General features: G+C 42.3%; 1 protein-coding gene across 1 annotated transcript; it reads left to right on the forward strand.

Moving 5' to 3' along the window:
- Window positions 1-4,105: 4,105 nt before the first annotated feature.
- LOC148386037 (neuronal migration protein doublecortin-like) lies at window positions 4,106-15,538 on the forward strand. The gene is made up of 7 exons (XM_088397647.1): window positions 4,106-4,263; window positions 5,689-6,114; window positions 6,447-6,790; window positions 11,136-11,238; window positions 12,352-12,441; window positions 13,553-13,650; window positions 13,735-15,538. The coding sequence occupies exons 2-7, from the start codon at window positions 5,751-5,753 to the stop codon at window positions 13,789-13,791; spliced, it is 1,056 nt and encodes a 351-aa protein (XP_088253773.1). The 5' UTR covers window positions 4,106-4,263; window positions 5,689-5,750; the 3' UTR covers window positions 13,792-15,538.
- The last annotated feature ends 214 nt before the right edge of the window (window positions 15,539-15,752 follow it).

Here is a 15,752-nt window from a genome sequence, read left to right on the forward strand (position 1 = left end):
AGCAGGGTGCAGTATTTGTTCGTTAATGTGTGTTGCGACTGTAAGGCATACTGTACATTGTACAAGACATAAATCAGTCTTTCAAGTAAATACATATAAAAACATCAATTATGTTCCTCTAGATATTAATACTTCCATTAAAATATAGATTAGAACGATAGAACATTGTACATTAGACAAAAATATTCAAATATGGAATTATGGATCCTTTGCATATAATGTTACCAATGTAATCGCTGATTTATATTTGTCAAAATTACTATACATGGTCATTTTGTGATATATAATACGATCCATGTCTGCGCACAACATACCCTAGACAGGAACTGTGTAAGATATTTAAGATTTTATCTTATGGCTGATGAGCGTCTAGTATAAAGAGGCTAATTGTTGTGGCCTAGTTTGGTTTCATTGTACCCCTCGATGGTGGCTAAATTACGGGTTTTCAAAGTCTTTGACATAATGACAGTTTGCAACTTGTCTTTTGCTAATGGTGCTGCCAAGATGCCAGCATGGCATCAGAGGAGGGGTGGTGAGCGGAGGGTGTAGTATTAGTGGCATCCACGGAGAGAGCACATTGCTCATTTCCTTTAAACGCCCCTCCTCATGGACAGGACAAGCTGAGCGGCCTGTCATCCTCCTCCAAAAAGCCCCTCATTAGAAAATCCTCCAGGCAGACAAAGCTACTTGCGATGGCACAGGCACCGACTCCCCACAAAGAGCAGACAGAAAAGTCTGGTCATGATTTACTTTATTTTTTGGGGTGATCCTCAGCTTAAGTCTAACTTATCCTCCAAGACATAACCACCTACAGTACAATCCTCCTGTTAGCTCTTATCCATCCACCATATTCTAAAGCCTCCCACATGCAGGAGGAGTGACTCATGAGCATTCTCGGAATGATGGAGAACAATGGAGTAGACATAAAAACAAAGAAAGAGAGTGAGACACGCTGATGATTCAGCAATGGTGTGGATGACTAGGAAGCTTCCTAATAAACTACTCATCACACGACCTCATCCTTTGTTGCCTCCATCTTTCCCTGCATTTACTGCCGCTGAGTAGGCTCCTAATAATCCTCTCAAGGGTTTTCCGGCTGTGAATAAGCTTCCATGGTAACTGATGAGGTTTTATTTACTGCTGGCTTTACGGCAGAGCCGCAGAGATCTTCATTTCCTAGAAATCCACTATAGTCTGTCATGATGTATCACAGTCATTTATTGTTATTTATTGTGAAGATAGAAGTTCCGTCGAATCTTATTTGTATTGAGTATGCACTTCACTATTCACCGATTGCAAAACTTTGAGGAGGCATGAGCTCATTTGAGATTTTGGTGGATCCAGGATTTTTATTCCCAGTGAGTCATGAACGTTGATAACCACAATTGAAACACAAGCAGTATGTGGATATGGCCGCTGGCGGAGCTCCACGGTGGCCACTGAACCTTCAGGCCTGGCAGAGGGTTGCACTCAACTGAAGGCTAGTTGCAATAAACCAAGATGTCACTCAGCGAAAATATTAACTTTGTCACAAGCATGTTTGTCACTTTTCGTTCGAGTACTTGAAGTCGGCGCCAGCATGTAAGCGAGCCTTACAGCGTCTAGCTTTCGAATGCCTTCCTCAAGGTCATGGTGACACCAAGTGTTGATGGATACAACAACGCCTGCGTGGCCTTCCTGCCCTTCGTGCCGAGTCGGCATTATGCTGCGGGATTCAAATCGACGGCACTGCTTTAGTTTGTTTCCTGGAGACTGCCGCGGTGACGCCGCAGAACGCTGAAGTGAGCTTTAAGGGAGACGATGATGAAATGTGTTGGGACTGCTGAGATGGAAGCTTTCTCAGCGCATCATCCTCACTGTCGTATTATTTCATGTGGTCACGAAAGGCTGGGAATAAATATAAAAGGACGGAAATTAGGATCGGGCTGTAAATGTGTTTAGATCTTTAAAAGACACATCTGGTCTGATGAGCGCCATGGAAGTGATCAAATACAATTGGCTAGCTATATCCTGGCTATAGCATTAGCAACTTAGGTTGTCAGTCAGTTCAAGCTGTCTCCAAGCCTGCTTGTGTCTCTAGATGTCCAACTGGCTCTCAGCGTCCTCACCGCCCATACTGCTTGTCTTGCCAGCTTGTGGACATCTGTTTACTTCCTCCAGGAACCGTCGCCATGGCTGCGACCTCCCTGACACCCCAATTTCCAGCAGACCCTGCCCCCAAGCCGACAGGGCCTTCCCCACGCCTCTCTGCAGACACCAGCTGCAATACGCTAATAGTTCTCATTTCAGTTGGCTCCTCGTGGCCTTCACCAACAGAAGTCACCAACTTGTCGTCATCATGTACAATACACAAACCAAAGCAGGCTTTGTCCATTTTGTTTTATATCGACTGTGGGAGGATAATCAAATGAGATTCTGAATGCTTCTATTATGAGTATCATGTTTCAACTTTTGTTGGCCAGCCGAGGGAAGCGTCACACTCTAACCCAATGTTCCTCACCTCTGGGGGTGATTTGAATTTTATGACCTTTTGTTTTGTTCTAAATGATAATGGGAAGACATTTCATTAGGTACAGAAAGTGGCTCAGAAAGTCATTTGCACACCAGTTTGATTTATTTTGCATCCATCCGTCCGTCTGTCTGTCTGCCCGCCCACCGCCCGTCCGTCCGTCTGTCCATCCATCCATCCATCCATCCATCCATCCATCCATCCATCCATCCATCCATCCATCCATCCATCCGTCCGTCCGTCCGTCCGTCCGTCCGTCCGTCCGTCCGTCCATCCATCCATCCATCCATCCATCCATCCATCCATCATCCGCCCAGCCATCCATCTTTGAAACTACTGCCAAAAAGTTGCTCTCACTCTCTCTCTCTCTCTCTCTCTCTCTCTCTCTCTCTCTCTCTCTCTCTCTCTCTCTCTCTCTCTCTCTCTCTCTCTCTCTCTCTCTCTCTCTCTCTCTCTCTCGATCTCGATATATATGTACAAATATATGTATATATACTTTTATCTCATTCAATGTAGCATAAATTTAAATGCATTTCAACTTAAGTCTTTTGAGATAGTAAGCAGCTCACTTTTTTTGAGAGCTCCAAGTCAGGCATCATGTTCTCACTTTAGTATTTTAATGCTAATTTCACGGTAGGAGCAGGAAATGAGAAATTTGGATCCTGTATCCTCCATGTTTACATGTGTCCAGAGGAACTGCTCACAACAAGGCATCCAGCTGAGAGCGGAAAATCCAAATCTGCTGCTCCCCCAGCTGCCCCAACCCCTCCATCTTGCCGTGTATTGACAGCGTGTTACCGGCCCCCTCTGTCACACTACAGGCAGTCGGGCGGGGCATGGCAGCGCCGCGCGAGCCGATCACACCGCATTAGAGCTATGTGTGACATGCAAAGGAGAGGCGCCACGCTCTGGCAACAGCTGACTTGCAAAGTTGGCCAGGCTAGGCGAGGAAGAGGAATCATAAAATATACTGTACTGCATATGTTGTGCTTTAAAATGGATGCACTTCACTACCCCTAAGATGAGGTGAATGATCAAAAAAGGTTCACCAGGACAGTTTGCTCGAAAGAAACATTAGACATTTGCACTGTGGCCTACTTTGGAGGAATGGAAGACGTCATTTCTGTTCATCAAAGTTCACAACAACAAAGGAGATCCTTTTCTTCACATTGTTTGGATAGTAGGGTTTTATCCTCGGATATTGTCGGCCTGTTGGGAGTATCATGTGGTAGTCAGTCCTCTGGCTCACCTTGCCCTCTATTTGACAAGCTTTTTGTCAAAAACATGCCTTAGTTATTAATATGAGCAGCAGTCAAGCATGCAAATTACTCATGTCCATTCACAGCACAACTCCAATCCCTTGTTGAAAGGCCACAGACACAACAGGCGAGGATGCAAACTTACGCTAATGAGAGATTTGTTGTATTTTATTTTTATTTGTTTTGTGAAGTATTTCTTACGTTTTGAAGTCGCACTACAAATTCAAAACGTCTAATGAGTGACCCACTTTTTCCTGGCACCAATAAACTGACCATAGTGGGCGTGTCAGGGATTCGTCGGCTTTAGGACCCGGCGGCTGCTCTTGTGAGGCAGGCAGGCAGCGGCTGGCAGACAAAGGGGAGCAGAGAAGCAGCGTGGAGTTTTTCCTGCAGCATTGACACACGCGCGCGCGCGTTCTGACACGCTCCTTTACTTGCACCTCTCCTCGCCCACTTCTGCACACGCTCCTTTCACTGGCACAAGCAGCCACGCAGGTGAGTCCACTTCAAGGTGGGATTACGGATGCAGGAAACATAATTTAATTTTTAGACTACCGAAGAGAATATTTGAATTATTTTCCAAGTTCTGCATGCATGGGAGAGTTGTTTCCTAAGACTTGCGCATGCGAAAGAAAGAAAAGCTGGCGTCAGCGCCATGTGCCAGTCCCCCCTAAAAAAATGCGGTGTCATTAATGGAAATTCACCGCTTTTAAGAAAAAAAAAAAAACTATTGATATTTAATGTGGAGACAGTGTCACATTTTGATTTTCGGAAGTCACCCGTCAGAAACCAGCCCTAAATGTCAAATGCATGCCTTTTCTGTCCAATCTTAACAATTTTATCACTCGACACTAAATTATACTCTCAACTATGATGGTAATTTTCTAAAAATGTTAATATGAATGAGAGAGAGAAAAAATACTTTTAGGACTTAAGTGTCCATAGCAGCATGCATTATGGTAGGTGATGTCACCCTAAACTGCAGGAGCCGGCTTGTACGCAGACAATGGCCTGTCCCTCCAGTTAGTGCTCTGAAGGGGAAAGGGGCATTTTTGGAGCAGCAGATGGGCCTGGAACCTGCTCTTTGTCAGTCGAGGACCACCACTGGTCACACCCCTGTCACCGCGCCCCTCATAAAACTGAGACTTCATTTGAAAGAATGCATGATATTACTGCGGTCATCATTGCACGCTGAAGGTTTTTATATCTTGCACTGTTAAGATATTTAGCTCCTACAAACGAAGCGAAAATCTCCTCCTTTTAGGTTTAAAATTGCCTCGATGATTGATTGGCTTTTTGAAGGGATGCTTTGGTTTACCATATTTCTTTGGTATGTTCATAATGTCATTAGACAAAAGTGTTGGGACATGCCAAAATATATTAAATTATTAAATTCAAAGACATTTTGGACAATTCTATGGTTCCAACTTTGTGGTATTTGTTTAGGAAAGGACAAACCAGGTATGTAAAGCTGTGGTTGGCTGACTTTGGTTGAGAAGAATTTGCATCTAACCTCAGCCCCATGAAACACCTTTGGGATCGACAGAGGGACTCTTCAAATCTTGAATAAAATCTTCCTTGAAGTGTGTTAGCTGTTTAAAAATGCGAGCAACTATGTTTTATGTTCACTTTGTGTCCTTACCCTATTGTGGAAACAAGTGCATCACTTTTGCTTGAATTTATGCCAGTCGGCGTACTTGTCGATGAAAGTGGAGGGGACCTGAATGGGGTTCAGGTGAGGTGTGGGTGTGCGTATGCAAATGTTTGAAAGAGATGGATGGTCCTCCAGTCTCAGGACTGTTCATTCCAAAGCACAGCTTGGTGATTGTTTCCTGGACGATCATTTGCATATTTCCTGAAGTGGCAGGCATCATTCGACCTCATTGAAATTCATTGGAACTTTCTTCCCTGTATTTTTAGACTCGGTGTAGCTGGTCCCCCTCGCCTCAATCGTATCAATAGTACCCCAACTCTTGGTCACCATGGAGCTCGACTTCGCACACTTTGACGAGCGAGACAAGGCGTCCCGGAGCCCGCGAAATGGCCGCTTGAACGGACTCCCCAGCCCGACCCACAGCGCCCACTGCAGCTTCTACCGCACGCGCACACTGCAAGCCCTGTCCAATGAGAAGAAGGCCAAGAAGGTGCGCTTCTACCGCAACGGAGACCGCTACTTCAAGGGCATCGTGTATGCTGTGGCCAATGACAGATTTCGCACCTTCGACGCACTACTGGTCGATTTGACGCGCTCGCTGGCCGACCATATCAACTTGCCTCAGGGCGTCCGCTTTATCTTCACCATTGATGGCGCCACTAGGATCACAGCACTGGATGAACTGGAAGAAGGTACGCTTATTTTGCAACATTCTATGTTATCAACTTAGTCTTAAAGAATCTATCGAATCAACTCATCTGAAGAGGGTCAGTACCCCCCGCGACCCCCCTCGAGCACCGCCACTGACTGCAGGTATTTTGCCTCAAAGTCAATGTGTCTTTTGTAGTTTTTAGTTTTGTCTCTCGGAAGTGCTCTCTTTAGACTAAAAGACGGTTTGCCACTCCCCTTGAGACGTTTTATTTGATTTAATTTGCCATGTTTGAGGTATTAGGACACCACTGGGAGTCTCTGGTGTCCACAATGTGGTGTAACACTAACCTAATATTATTTGCTGCCATCCCAGGGGAGAGCTACGTTTGCGCTTCAGAGAACGCTTTCAAGAAGGTCGACTACACAAAGAACGTCAACCCCAACTGGTCTGTGAATGTGAAGGCCTCGGCCAGCCAGAAGAGCATTCAATCATTGGCGGCTCGTGCCGCCAGCGAGCCCAGAGAGCAAAGCAAAGACTTTGTCCGACCCAAGCTGGTGACGGTGATGCGCAGCGGCGTCAAACCGCGCAAGGCCGTGCGCATCCTACTCAACAAGAAGACGGCGCACTCTTTTGAGCAGGTGCTCACAGACATCACGGAGGCCATCAAGCTAGAAAGCGGGGTGGTCAAAAGGATCTACACATTGGATGGCAAACAGGTATGTCATTGCCCCGCCCACCTCATCATCACACAACTGTCTGTGCTCCTTGGAATCTCAAAAAAATTGGGAGTTAGTATAGATGGTGAACACAATTTCAAAAAGACACATTTTCAGTAAACTCATAGCGGTCTTGCAAAAGGCAGCTAGCATACTGCTAACAAATAATGCAAAATGCCATTAATGGGCTAACAAACTGTATAATTACTGGCTAAACCTTTGAATTACAAATAGTTGGATTTTATTGTGAAATAACCAATTCCAAGTGGCTTTTATGCCAAAATAAAAAAACTGATTTAAAAAGATACTAATCTGCAAAATCTACTGAGCAGCTGGTGCAACTGTTGCAAATCATACCAGTTGTTTCCACATTTTATTCAATGACTTACTATCTCTGTGCAATAAATATTCCCCTGTTCTCTTTGTGAACTCTTTAAATCTTGATTTGGTTGTTTATGCAATTCCAGATGACTAATAACTTATTTGAGCATGGGAAATGACTCAAAGTAAATGAGTGTACATTCTCAGTTTGTAATATGAAACTAAATCATACAAGGCCATGAGTGAAAACCACATCACAAAATCTACTAACTCTCTCTCAGAACTCTGTGAAGCTCTTGAAACACAAATAACCACAATATGGGACAATTCTCTCACTACAATACAGGGTTTGGTTCTTTGTAATACACACAGGGTGAAAGGCAGAACTTTAAAGGTTCTCAGAAGCACCATGGCCTAAAAAAAAACCTCTCACAACAAAGGACACTCATGACCTGAACTGCAAGGCAGATGAACACTGACTTAAGACAAAGAAGGTCATTGTGTGCCTTGCTTCCCCATTTTCACTGACCTGCTGGTAAACGGCAATACTTTGTACTCAACCTTTCACTTTGATGGTCAAGCCCAATGAAACCACTTAGGATGAATTACAGCGCTATAAAAGTACTTGCTACCTTTTGGTCTTAATGGGAGGACATCAGTTACTCTAACCAAACCAGTAACCGAACCCATCCATTTTTTTTTTCCTGTCTGGTAAGACCTTGCTGGAGGGGAGAAGCTGTCTCAGGATAAATTTAGAAATTGAATTGATTTGAATGCATTCTCCTCTCCCTGGTGTGCCGTCAGTTAGCCGCAAGGTGTTACAGAACCGACATGCCAAATGTTTGAATACTGCAGTCATAAAATAGGAAACATTGCCATTAGAATTTTTTACCACCATAGGTCATGTATCCTAATCAGAATAAAACAGTCATAACTACAATTAATTGTTTATCCATATAATTGATTTTTGTAACGTTAAATGGCAGAAATGTTTAAAAATGGCCGCACAACATTGATAGACTATAACGACGCTACTGCGTTGGAGGTGATCTGGTAGAAACGTTATTGATGCAGTGCCTGCCCCTCCCTGACTTTGCGCCGCTCCTCCTCCTCCTCTTACCATTGCATAGCGATAGCTGCTAGGTCTGGTTGCTAGGAAACCACATCCCAGGCACAAAGAGAGCCCAGCTGGTGTGGACCGGTCTGCCGGATACTACATCCCGCAGTCTAGTGGGTGTGAAAGTTTCTTATCAATGTAGGTTATGATATTTGCATTCCATTATGGGATGTGATTGATTGCTGGTGTTCTATGTAAGAGGATGATTTTCTTTTTTTTTTTTTTTCTCTTTCCCTATCAGACTCGAGGCTTTTTTTTTTTTTTTTTTTAATAAATAAGAGTATTGATTTTGTTTCCCTTAAAAATGTAGTACAGACATTAAGGACCCTTCCGTCCGAAAATCACTCCTATTTTCCCTCAAACGCTGCTGCTTTTTACACGAGTCCAAAAGGGTGGGGTCGATGCATTGAGAGCAGTAATTTTCCATCCTTTTGAGCCAGTTGTAATCATTTTATTCTTTTTTTTTTCTTTTTTCTCTCCCCTGACAAGGGCGGTGGGGGTGTTAATTGTTCCCATTGCCTTCGAATGTGTTTAACAAATTTAACACAAAATCAGTCTTTATCTAATCGGCTCCAGACCTTTTGTATTAAATTTGCTGTGTCTGGTTTGCATCTGGTTTGTATTAAATGAATCGAGGGGAAGCTTTCATTTAATAAGTGCCATATGCTATTTTGGAAATCTCTTTAAGGTGCACAGTCCCCTAATTTCAGGGAGTGTTTTTCAGCATGGGAGATGGATGCAGACATGTGTTTATGGCGTCTTAAAGACTAAATACATTTGCTGAGGGGAAGAATTGTCTGCTTGCTCTTGGACACACTGCAGAAGCTGTTGTCATGGCGATAAGCTCTGCCGTGATGGATTCGGTTTTTGACAAAGGACAGGATATGCTGAGTGGGCCTTTTGTCATTTTCATTGGGGCTTACCTGGCTCTCCTTTGCCCGTTTCATTCAGTCACATGAAGACGTCGCCTCAACCCTTGACTTTCTCCGAGGTTGTTCAAGGGGCGTGTCTCCCTCTTAACAGCATCAACCAGTGAACATGACCCAGAGGGAAGAGAAGGAATCACGTTTTAATGATGCTCTGAACAACATCCGTCAGACAAATGCGATGCTGGCTTCCTCCAGGATGGGGAAGGGAGGGTGGTGGTGGTGGTGGTGGGGGCTGAACAGATCAGACACCAGCTGGCCCCCATGACTGTGCAGATATATCTCTGCCGGAATCGCTCATCTGTGCTTCAAATGAGCACTGATGGGAACGTGCTGATGCAGCAAGGTTCCACAGACAAAGTTGCTAGTGAATACTGGAAATTGATGTGTTAGTTCAACCGAAGCTCTCTTCTCTTGACCACTGGTCACTCTGAATAATTCAGTTGTTAAGAGTTTTCGGGAGGTCATACGTTCCTAACAGCTGGTCAAGCAGAGATTAGGGGATGGGCTGGGTGGCATGGAGAGTGGAGGGGGTTTGAGGGAGGGCCTTGAAGGGGGATCTCAAAGGAGTCCCTAGTTTTCCAATGCATGCGCACATTCTTCCAAATAGACACAATATAATTTATCTTGAATAACTGAGCTCTGCTGTCAGTGTTGCTGTAATGGCGCCACATCTCAGTTCCACACTTTTGTCTGGCGGATGTGCTATATTTGCTCCAAATATTTTCCAAGATGGCTTTCCAAAGCGACTCTTGACATTTCAAGAGCAAGCGAAGCTGTAGACAGCTGCTCGGCCAATGCACATTGAGTGTATCATCCAAATATATTTTTTTAGTACAACTTGTAAAGAGCAACTGTATAGATCATTTGAAACTTGTACGATCCCTGGCGACAATGAGATTAGTCTGAGTGCTTTGCTCAGAGGGACTCACTGTTGTTCTTATGCAGGTTATTTATGAGTTTATAGACACTTTGAGTTCCCCCTGGAGCTACCTTTGACTACAATTTTAAGCTCACTTTGCTATTTAATAACATCTAATGTTAATTGTTGAAAGGATCATTTGGACAGATGAGTGATCCTACCCCTCGCTGTCACATTTTGCTCACTTAGTCCTGCTGAGAGTTATTTACGTTATCGCTTTAATCAGCTCGGTCCTTAAAGCTATTAAAACAGTCGAGCCTCTCCCCTGCGGGCCCGTTTCAGCCCATTTCTTCTCCTCTAGGGGGTCGGAATGAGTGTCTCCTTGAAGCTTCCAGCTCTTCTTGCCACACTGCAGTAATGAAAGTAACATGCATCTAATCCCTTTGCTAATGTTCATGGTAAAAACAGCATACACATTCAGAAAATTGCTCTGGCTAGTTAATTAGCATTTAATCCCAAGAGTCAAAGCACCATCTCTGTGCATCAGTGGATCATCCTGCCTTTAATCTAGTTGGCAGGGGGGCACGATGTGCACTAAGGGCCTTTGAGAGGGGCGGGTACAGCTGTTGGATGCCATGCCAGAAAGTCACCAGCACGCACTTGTTGGTCAGGACAGCTGCTTGGGTGGGTGGGTTGGTGGGACCTTCCCAAATTATCTGCAGATCATAGTTTAGATGTGTATCATGAAATGTGCCATGATGCAATGTGACGCCGCAGTGGCATTTATCATGTCATATCTTCAGACAAACACTGCGCCCTGGAAGCTGCCTGATAGCATGTTAGCTTATTTTTAGCGCTAATATCAAATATATGGATATCATTTGTAAATATAGACTTTACTACAGCAAAACATATCTTAAGTTCTAACTATGGAAAAAAGTAAAAATTCAAATGAATGACACTCATGCCCTCAGCATTGCGTCCTTTGCAAATATAAATGGTTTAATATTTTATATACTATAAAATCCATTTTGGAGAGATGCACGCACTCTTTCTCTTGATACTAGTTGATTATGTACTGTAATTCCTGCTCACGTTTTCTGTCCTGTGATCTCATAGGTTACTTGCCTTCAAGATTTCTTTGGGGACGATGATGTCTTCATTGCATGTGGACCTGAGAAATTCCGCTACGCCCAGGATGACTTCTCCCTGGATGAGAATGGTACAGTTATTTTACAAAACAAGAACTGTATGGGAAAAAAAAAAACTTCCTTCACAGCAGTAAGGATGCTAAATCCGTAATTTTTTTTTTTTCATGGCAGCAGTAGTCCATACCTATCCAAAAATATCCCCAGACAAGAGCTGTTTGTTTTTTTGTCACCTCCACTGTGGCTAAATAGGCTTAATATTGCCTGTGGTGCTCAATGATTGTTGAGGGAAGCAGTCAGAGGGAGGCCAATGAGGAGGCAGAAAGGGAGCCTGTTATCTGCAAGCAGCAGCGGGAATGAGAAAAAGGTAGAAAAAGAAGCGTTAATCTGCCCGGTGACAGGTTTAGGCCAGTTGATGTGTCGCTACTGATACTGCCGAGAAATGTTAAAGCAATCCTCTTAGTGAGTCGCTGTACGCCCATAAAGCCTTTGTTCTTTCTTTTTTTTAACCAACTTGCTCTGAATATTAACACATTCTAATGCGAGCTAGTTTTTAAGGTATGCCTATCACTTCTTTGTCTACCACCTTGCAATATGATTCAGTGTATGTATGTATAATTGGACTAAGTTGCCTTTTTCAGAATCTTTGCTTGCCATAATAATATAATTCCATTTTATCACGCTTTATTTGCATGTTATGACAAAAAGTTAAGAAAAGCAATCAATGATGAGGGCTAGATGGTTCAACTTGATTATATTCGTCCTGCAACAAGAGGTTACCCGGCAACCATGAATGAGGTCTGTGGCCTTGGGCAATAGCCAAGTCACCACATTTTCCACTTAACAAAAATACACAAGAAGCTGTGTTTCTATTGCTGCACATCACATGCAGCCAAGGTCAATTTGAGATTTCTTTTGTTTCCAGCCAAGTAGAAAGATGAAAGACTACAAAACATGTGATTTGTATTTTCTGCTTCACTAGCCCAAAACATTTAACAATTCAAGATTATGATGTAAAATAATGCTTAAATAACATGAAATTTAGCCTTAATCTGTGTGGCAACATAGTTGTCAGACATGAATAGTAACAGTTTTATCATTCACTCAAAAAAAAAAAAAATGGCAGCAAGTCTGCTAATTGTTGTGAAATTCATTTTTCAAAAAGTGCTGATGGTCTACCTTTGCAGAATGCCGAGTGATGAAGAATCAGAAAGCTCATCGTAGTTTGATCAAGAGTCCTGGATCCGTCATACGCTGCAAGTCCCCTGCTGAATCAAGTAAGCTTCTTTCTTCTTCACCTTCACAAATTAGAATGCATGAACATCAGAATAGCAGATGAATCATAGCGGTCTAGCTAATAAAAAAATCAAACAAAGGCAGCTGATGTATGTAGCCTAGTAGTGGGGGTGGAGGCACAATCCTTCAGTCTTATTTAACTGACTTGATTGTTTTATTGATCGGTATTGATTGGGGAAGCCGTGCACACAATAGCTGTTCAGCAGTATTTTGTATTTGTACAGCAGATGCCGGTTTTCCTGCACTAAATGAAATAATTCAGTGGTTTGGATTTTCCATGGAATGTTATTATATGCTACAAAATCCAAACCGAGATGTGGTTTGTAATGCTTGGGGAATTTTATGTACTAACGTGATAAGTGTTGTGGCTTTTGGGTGGCCTTCTTTTAATGATACACTTTGTCTGACTGAGTGATTTTAAATGAAGCTTAACAATGAATCTTTGTCCAAGAATTGTTTAAAACACTCACTGACCACCTGGCTGACAGTCTGCTCAAGTCTTTTTATCTTTTGTAGACAAAAAGCTCCGTTAACCCACTTTACAAACTCTTGCGCTGCTTTTGAATGTAAACACTAATACGCTAGTGGATGGAATCCAACAATGTGACACAATGAGAACCAAACAAATGACTTTCAACTTTTAGAGGAATGTAAATTACAGATTGGAAGAAAACCATCCATCATTTTTGGTGCGATGTAAAATGAAGCAATCCTTTTGATGCTTGCTTGTGTCATGTTTGCCTTTCCTTTGGCGTCGCGCTTTAATGAAACAAAATTACATTGCGCCGCCATTTTGTCAAAACAAGAATATGCTGTATTTAAAAGCGTACAATTTAAAACAGATCCCATGTGTCTTGTCAAAATGAGAATCAATTATTTTATTAGACCCAAATTTAAATTAGCTGCTCTCGGTGATGCATTTTCTTGGGAGAATATCAAAACTCAAATACGACTACACTCAGCCAGGAGCTGCTGTCTACCACAGCTCACACTCGCAAGCATACTTGTTGATATCACACACAGGAAACATAGAGTAACTAACACAGAAACAGTAGTTTCTCTAAGTTTCATATTATTATGTTGTCCTCTCAGCCAACGGAACAGGCTCCAGCAGCCAGATTTCCACTCCCATCTCCAAGCACTCTCCCACCTCCACCCCGACCAGCCCTGCACCCGGTAACAAACAGAAGGTACCAAAACACACTCTTGCTGTTTTTTTAGTTATTTTTTAAATCCTTCAATGCATCATCTGAACATAATCTGTGTGTTTACAGGATCTCTACCTGCCCTTATCTCTGGATGATGATGATTCTGTTGGGGAGTCCATGTAGACTCTGAAACCTTTTTTTGTAGACCTGTGAGGCTTTCCAGCTTTTCTAGAGTGCCACCTTGTGGTTGAGGGACCCACCTAGGTGTCAACTAAAATTCTCTTTGCTGCTTGAGAGCACAAAAACACCCACTCTTGTTTTTTTAATTTATTATCACTTTTTACCACAAAATATTCATCTCACAATGCTACAAAGGTTTTAACAAATTTCACTGCCACTGGTTAGAAATTTTACTTTTTTTTTTGCACACACTACGCTCCAATCACAAATTTCCCAGCAGCAAAATGAGTGATTTTAGGGTGTCAAATCTGACTTTTGTATGCCTTTTTTTTTTTTTTTTTTAGGGTGCTAAAGCTAGTCTTTTTGGGAGGGGGGTGAGCCCTGTGTTTTGAACCTGCTGTAAATACTGTTCATAGTTCTCATAACCTTTCCTGGTATTCCGGTCACCATTGCTGTGCTTCCATAAAGTCATCTCAACGTTTGTTCAACTTTTTCTGGCTGTAGTCAAAGTAAAAGAACTCCTGAGGTAGCAATGTGTGGAAAGATCTTCTGAAAAGGAAGCTTACTTAATCAGTAATTGCAATAACTATGAAAACATTGCGGAAAAACATTCCACACATTCCTCAGGCATTTTTTTTGTTGTTTAATGGCTCCATATATACATTTGCAGGCTATACCCGGTTACATCATATACCCTCCATCTTGTACATATTGCTTTGCATGATACTGGTGAGTTATTTTAAAGCTTTAGGTGCAAAAAAAAAAAGCTCATTTGAAGGACCTAACGGTGCATAAGATTAACCAAAGTTCATCTTGTTAAATTAGGCCAATCAGTATACGGCAGTGTTTTGGTAACATTTCAATAAGTCACGGATAAATACGTAAAGGTCACAAAGCCAAAGTGTTGCAGGATCTATTTAGGAAAAAAAGACTTAGCTTCTATAAACATTTCTGGAGGAACATCTGGTGATGCAAACATGTTCCTCCCAAGGCTCTAACATAATATTGCTTTTAATATTTGATAAAGTTTATTAATTTATAAGAATGGTACGTGTCTTGGATTTTTCTCTACATTCAACTTGTGAGCTATGACCATTCGTACTTTTTTAAGTCGCCTTGTGCAGCTCTTTTTTTAATATATATAATAAAAAGTATGTGATTTTATTTCCTAAGAGTTTTCTCAGGTTTTGCTGGCAATCAAGCCCGAGACTCTTTTGATTCAATTGGATGACACTGAAGCACAACCAGCTCCAGGCACTTTGAATGTCTGCATGGCAGGACCACAATTTACCCCCGAAAAACCATGTGAACAAAGTGCTACTTGTATAGCCTCCGTTTTTCAATTTAACATCTATGCATTTGGATTTTAGGAGTAATGATGAAATGTTCATGCCGTTTGTCGACGACGTCTATAACCCCCACCCCCCCCAACAGAATATAAAACAAACAAATGTCCGTGTGGGGTTTAGTCATCATCAACATTGGTGCCTTGTTTTTGATCAAAACAAGAATCTTGCTTGCTATTTTTTAACCACTTTTTCAAATGAGGCTTACCAACAATGCTTGTTTTGTAGACTTAGACACTTTATCATGGTGTATCCCGTACTCTTTTATATTCCACCTATGCCTTTTCTCATAACATAAATGACCTTTTTTGTGGTATTTTGCAATGTCAAACAGTGGCTTGTTTCAGTGCTTCATTCAATGTAATAACCGGCATCATTTTGCAATTAAAACAATTGTACAAGTACATCACCTATGTCATTTATTACATTCACAGTGATGTCTTTCCATTCATGTACTCCTACCATCTGCCACGTAAAGGCTTAGAATTGCCTATGGAGGCAAAGCTCTACTTTTGTCTAAACAAAACTCCCCCACTCGAACATAGTTGCTTGGTACCAGGATTCCACAAGATGGCAGCAGAGCACTTTCATAAATAAATTAAATTCAATTAGTTTCAA

Source organism: Syngnathus floridae, chromosome 15 (genome assembly GCF_059516105.1).
Source record: "Syngnathus floridae isolate MCC-2025c chromosome 15, RoL_Sflo_1.0, whole genome shotgun sequence".
In the NCBI taxonomy this organism is placed as follows: Eukaryota; Metazoa; Chordata; class Actinopteri; order Syngnathiformes; family Syngnathidae; genus Syngnathus; species Syngnathus floridae.

Excerpts from the sequence above, each read along its gene's own strand:
- LOC148386037 (XM_088397647.1), top strand. The coding sequence starts at position 5,751 with ATGGAGCTCGACTTCGCACACTTTGACGAGCGAGACAAGGCGTCCCGG. Across the intron at positions 6,791-11,135 it reads ACACATTGGATGGCAAACAG|GTTACTTGCCTTCAAGATTT; the intron begins GTATGTCATTGC and ends GTGATCTCATAG. Across the intron at positions 11,239-12,351 it reads CTTCTCCCTGGATGAGAATG|AATGCCGAGTGATGAAGAAT; the intron begins GTACAGTTATTT and ends CTACCTTTGCAG.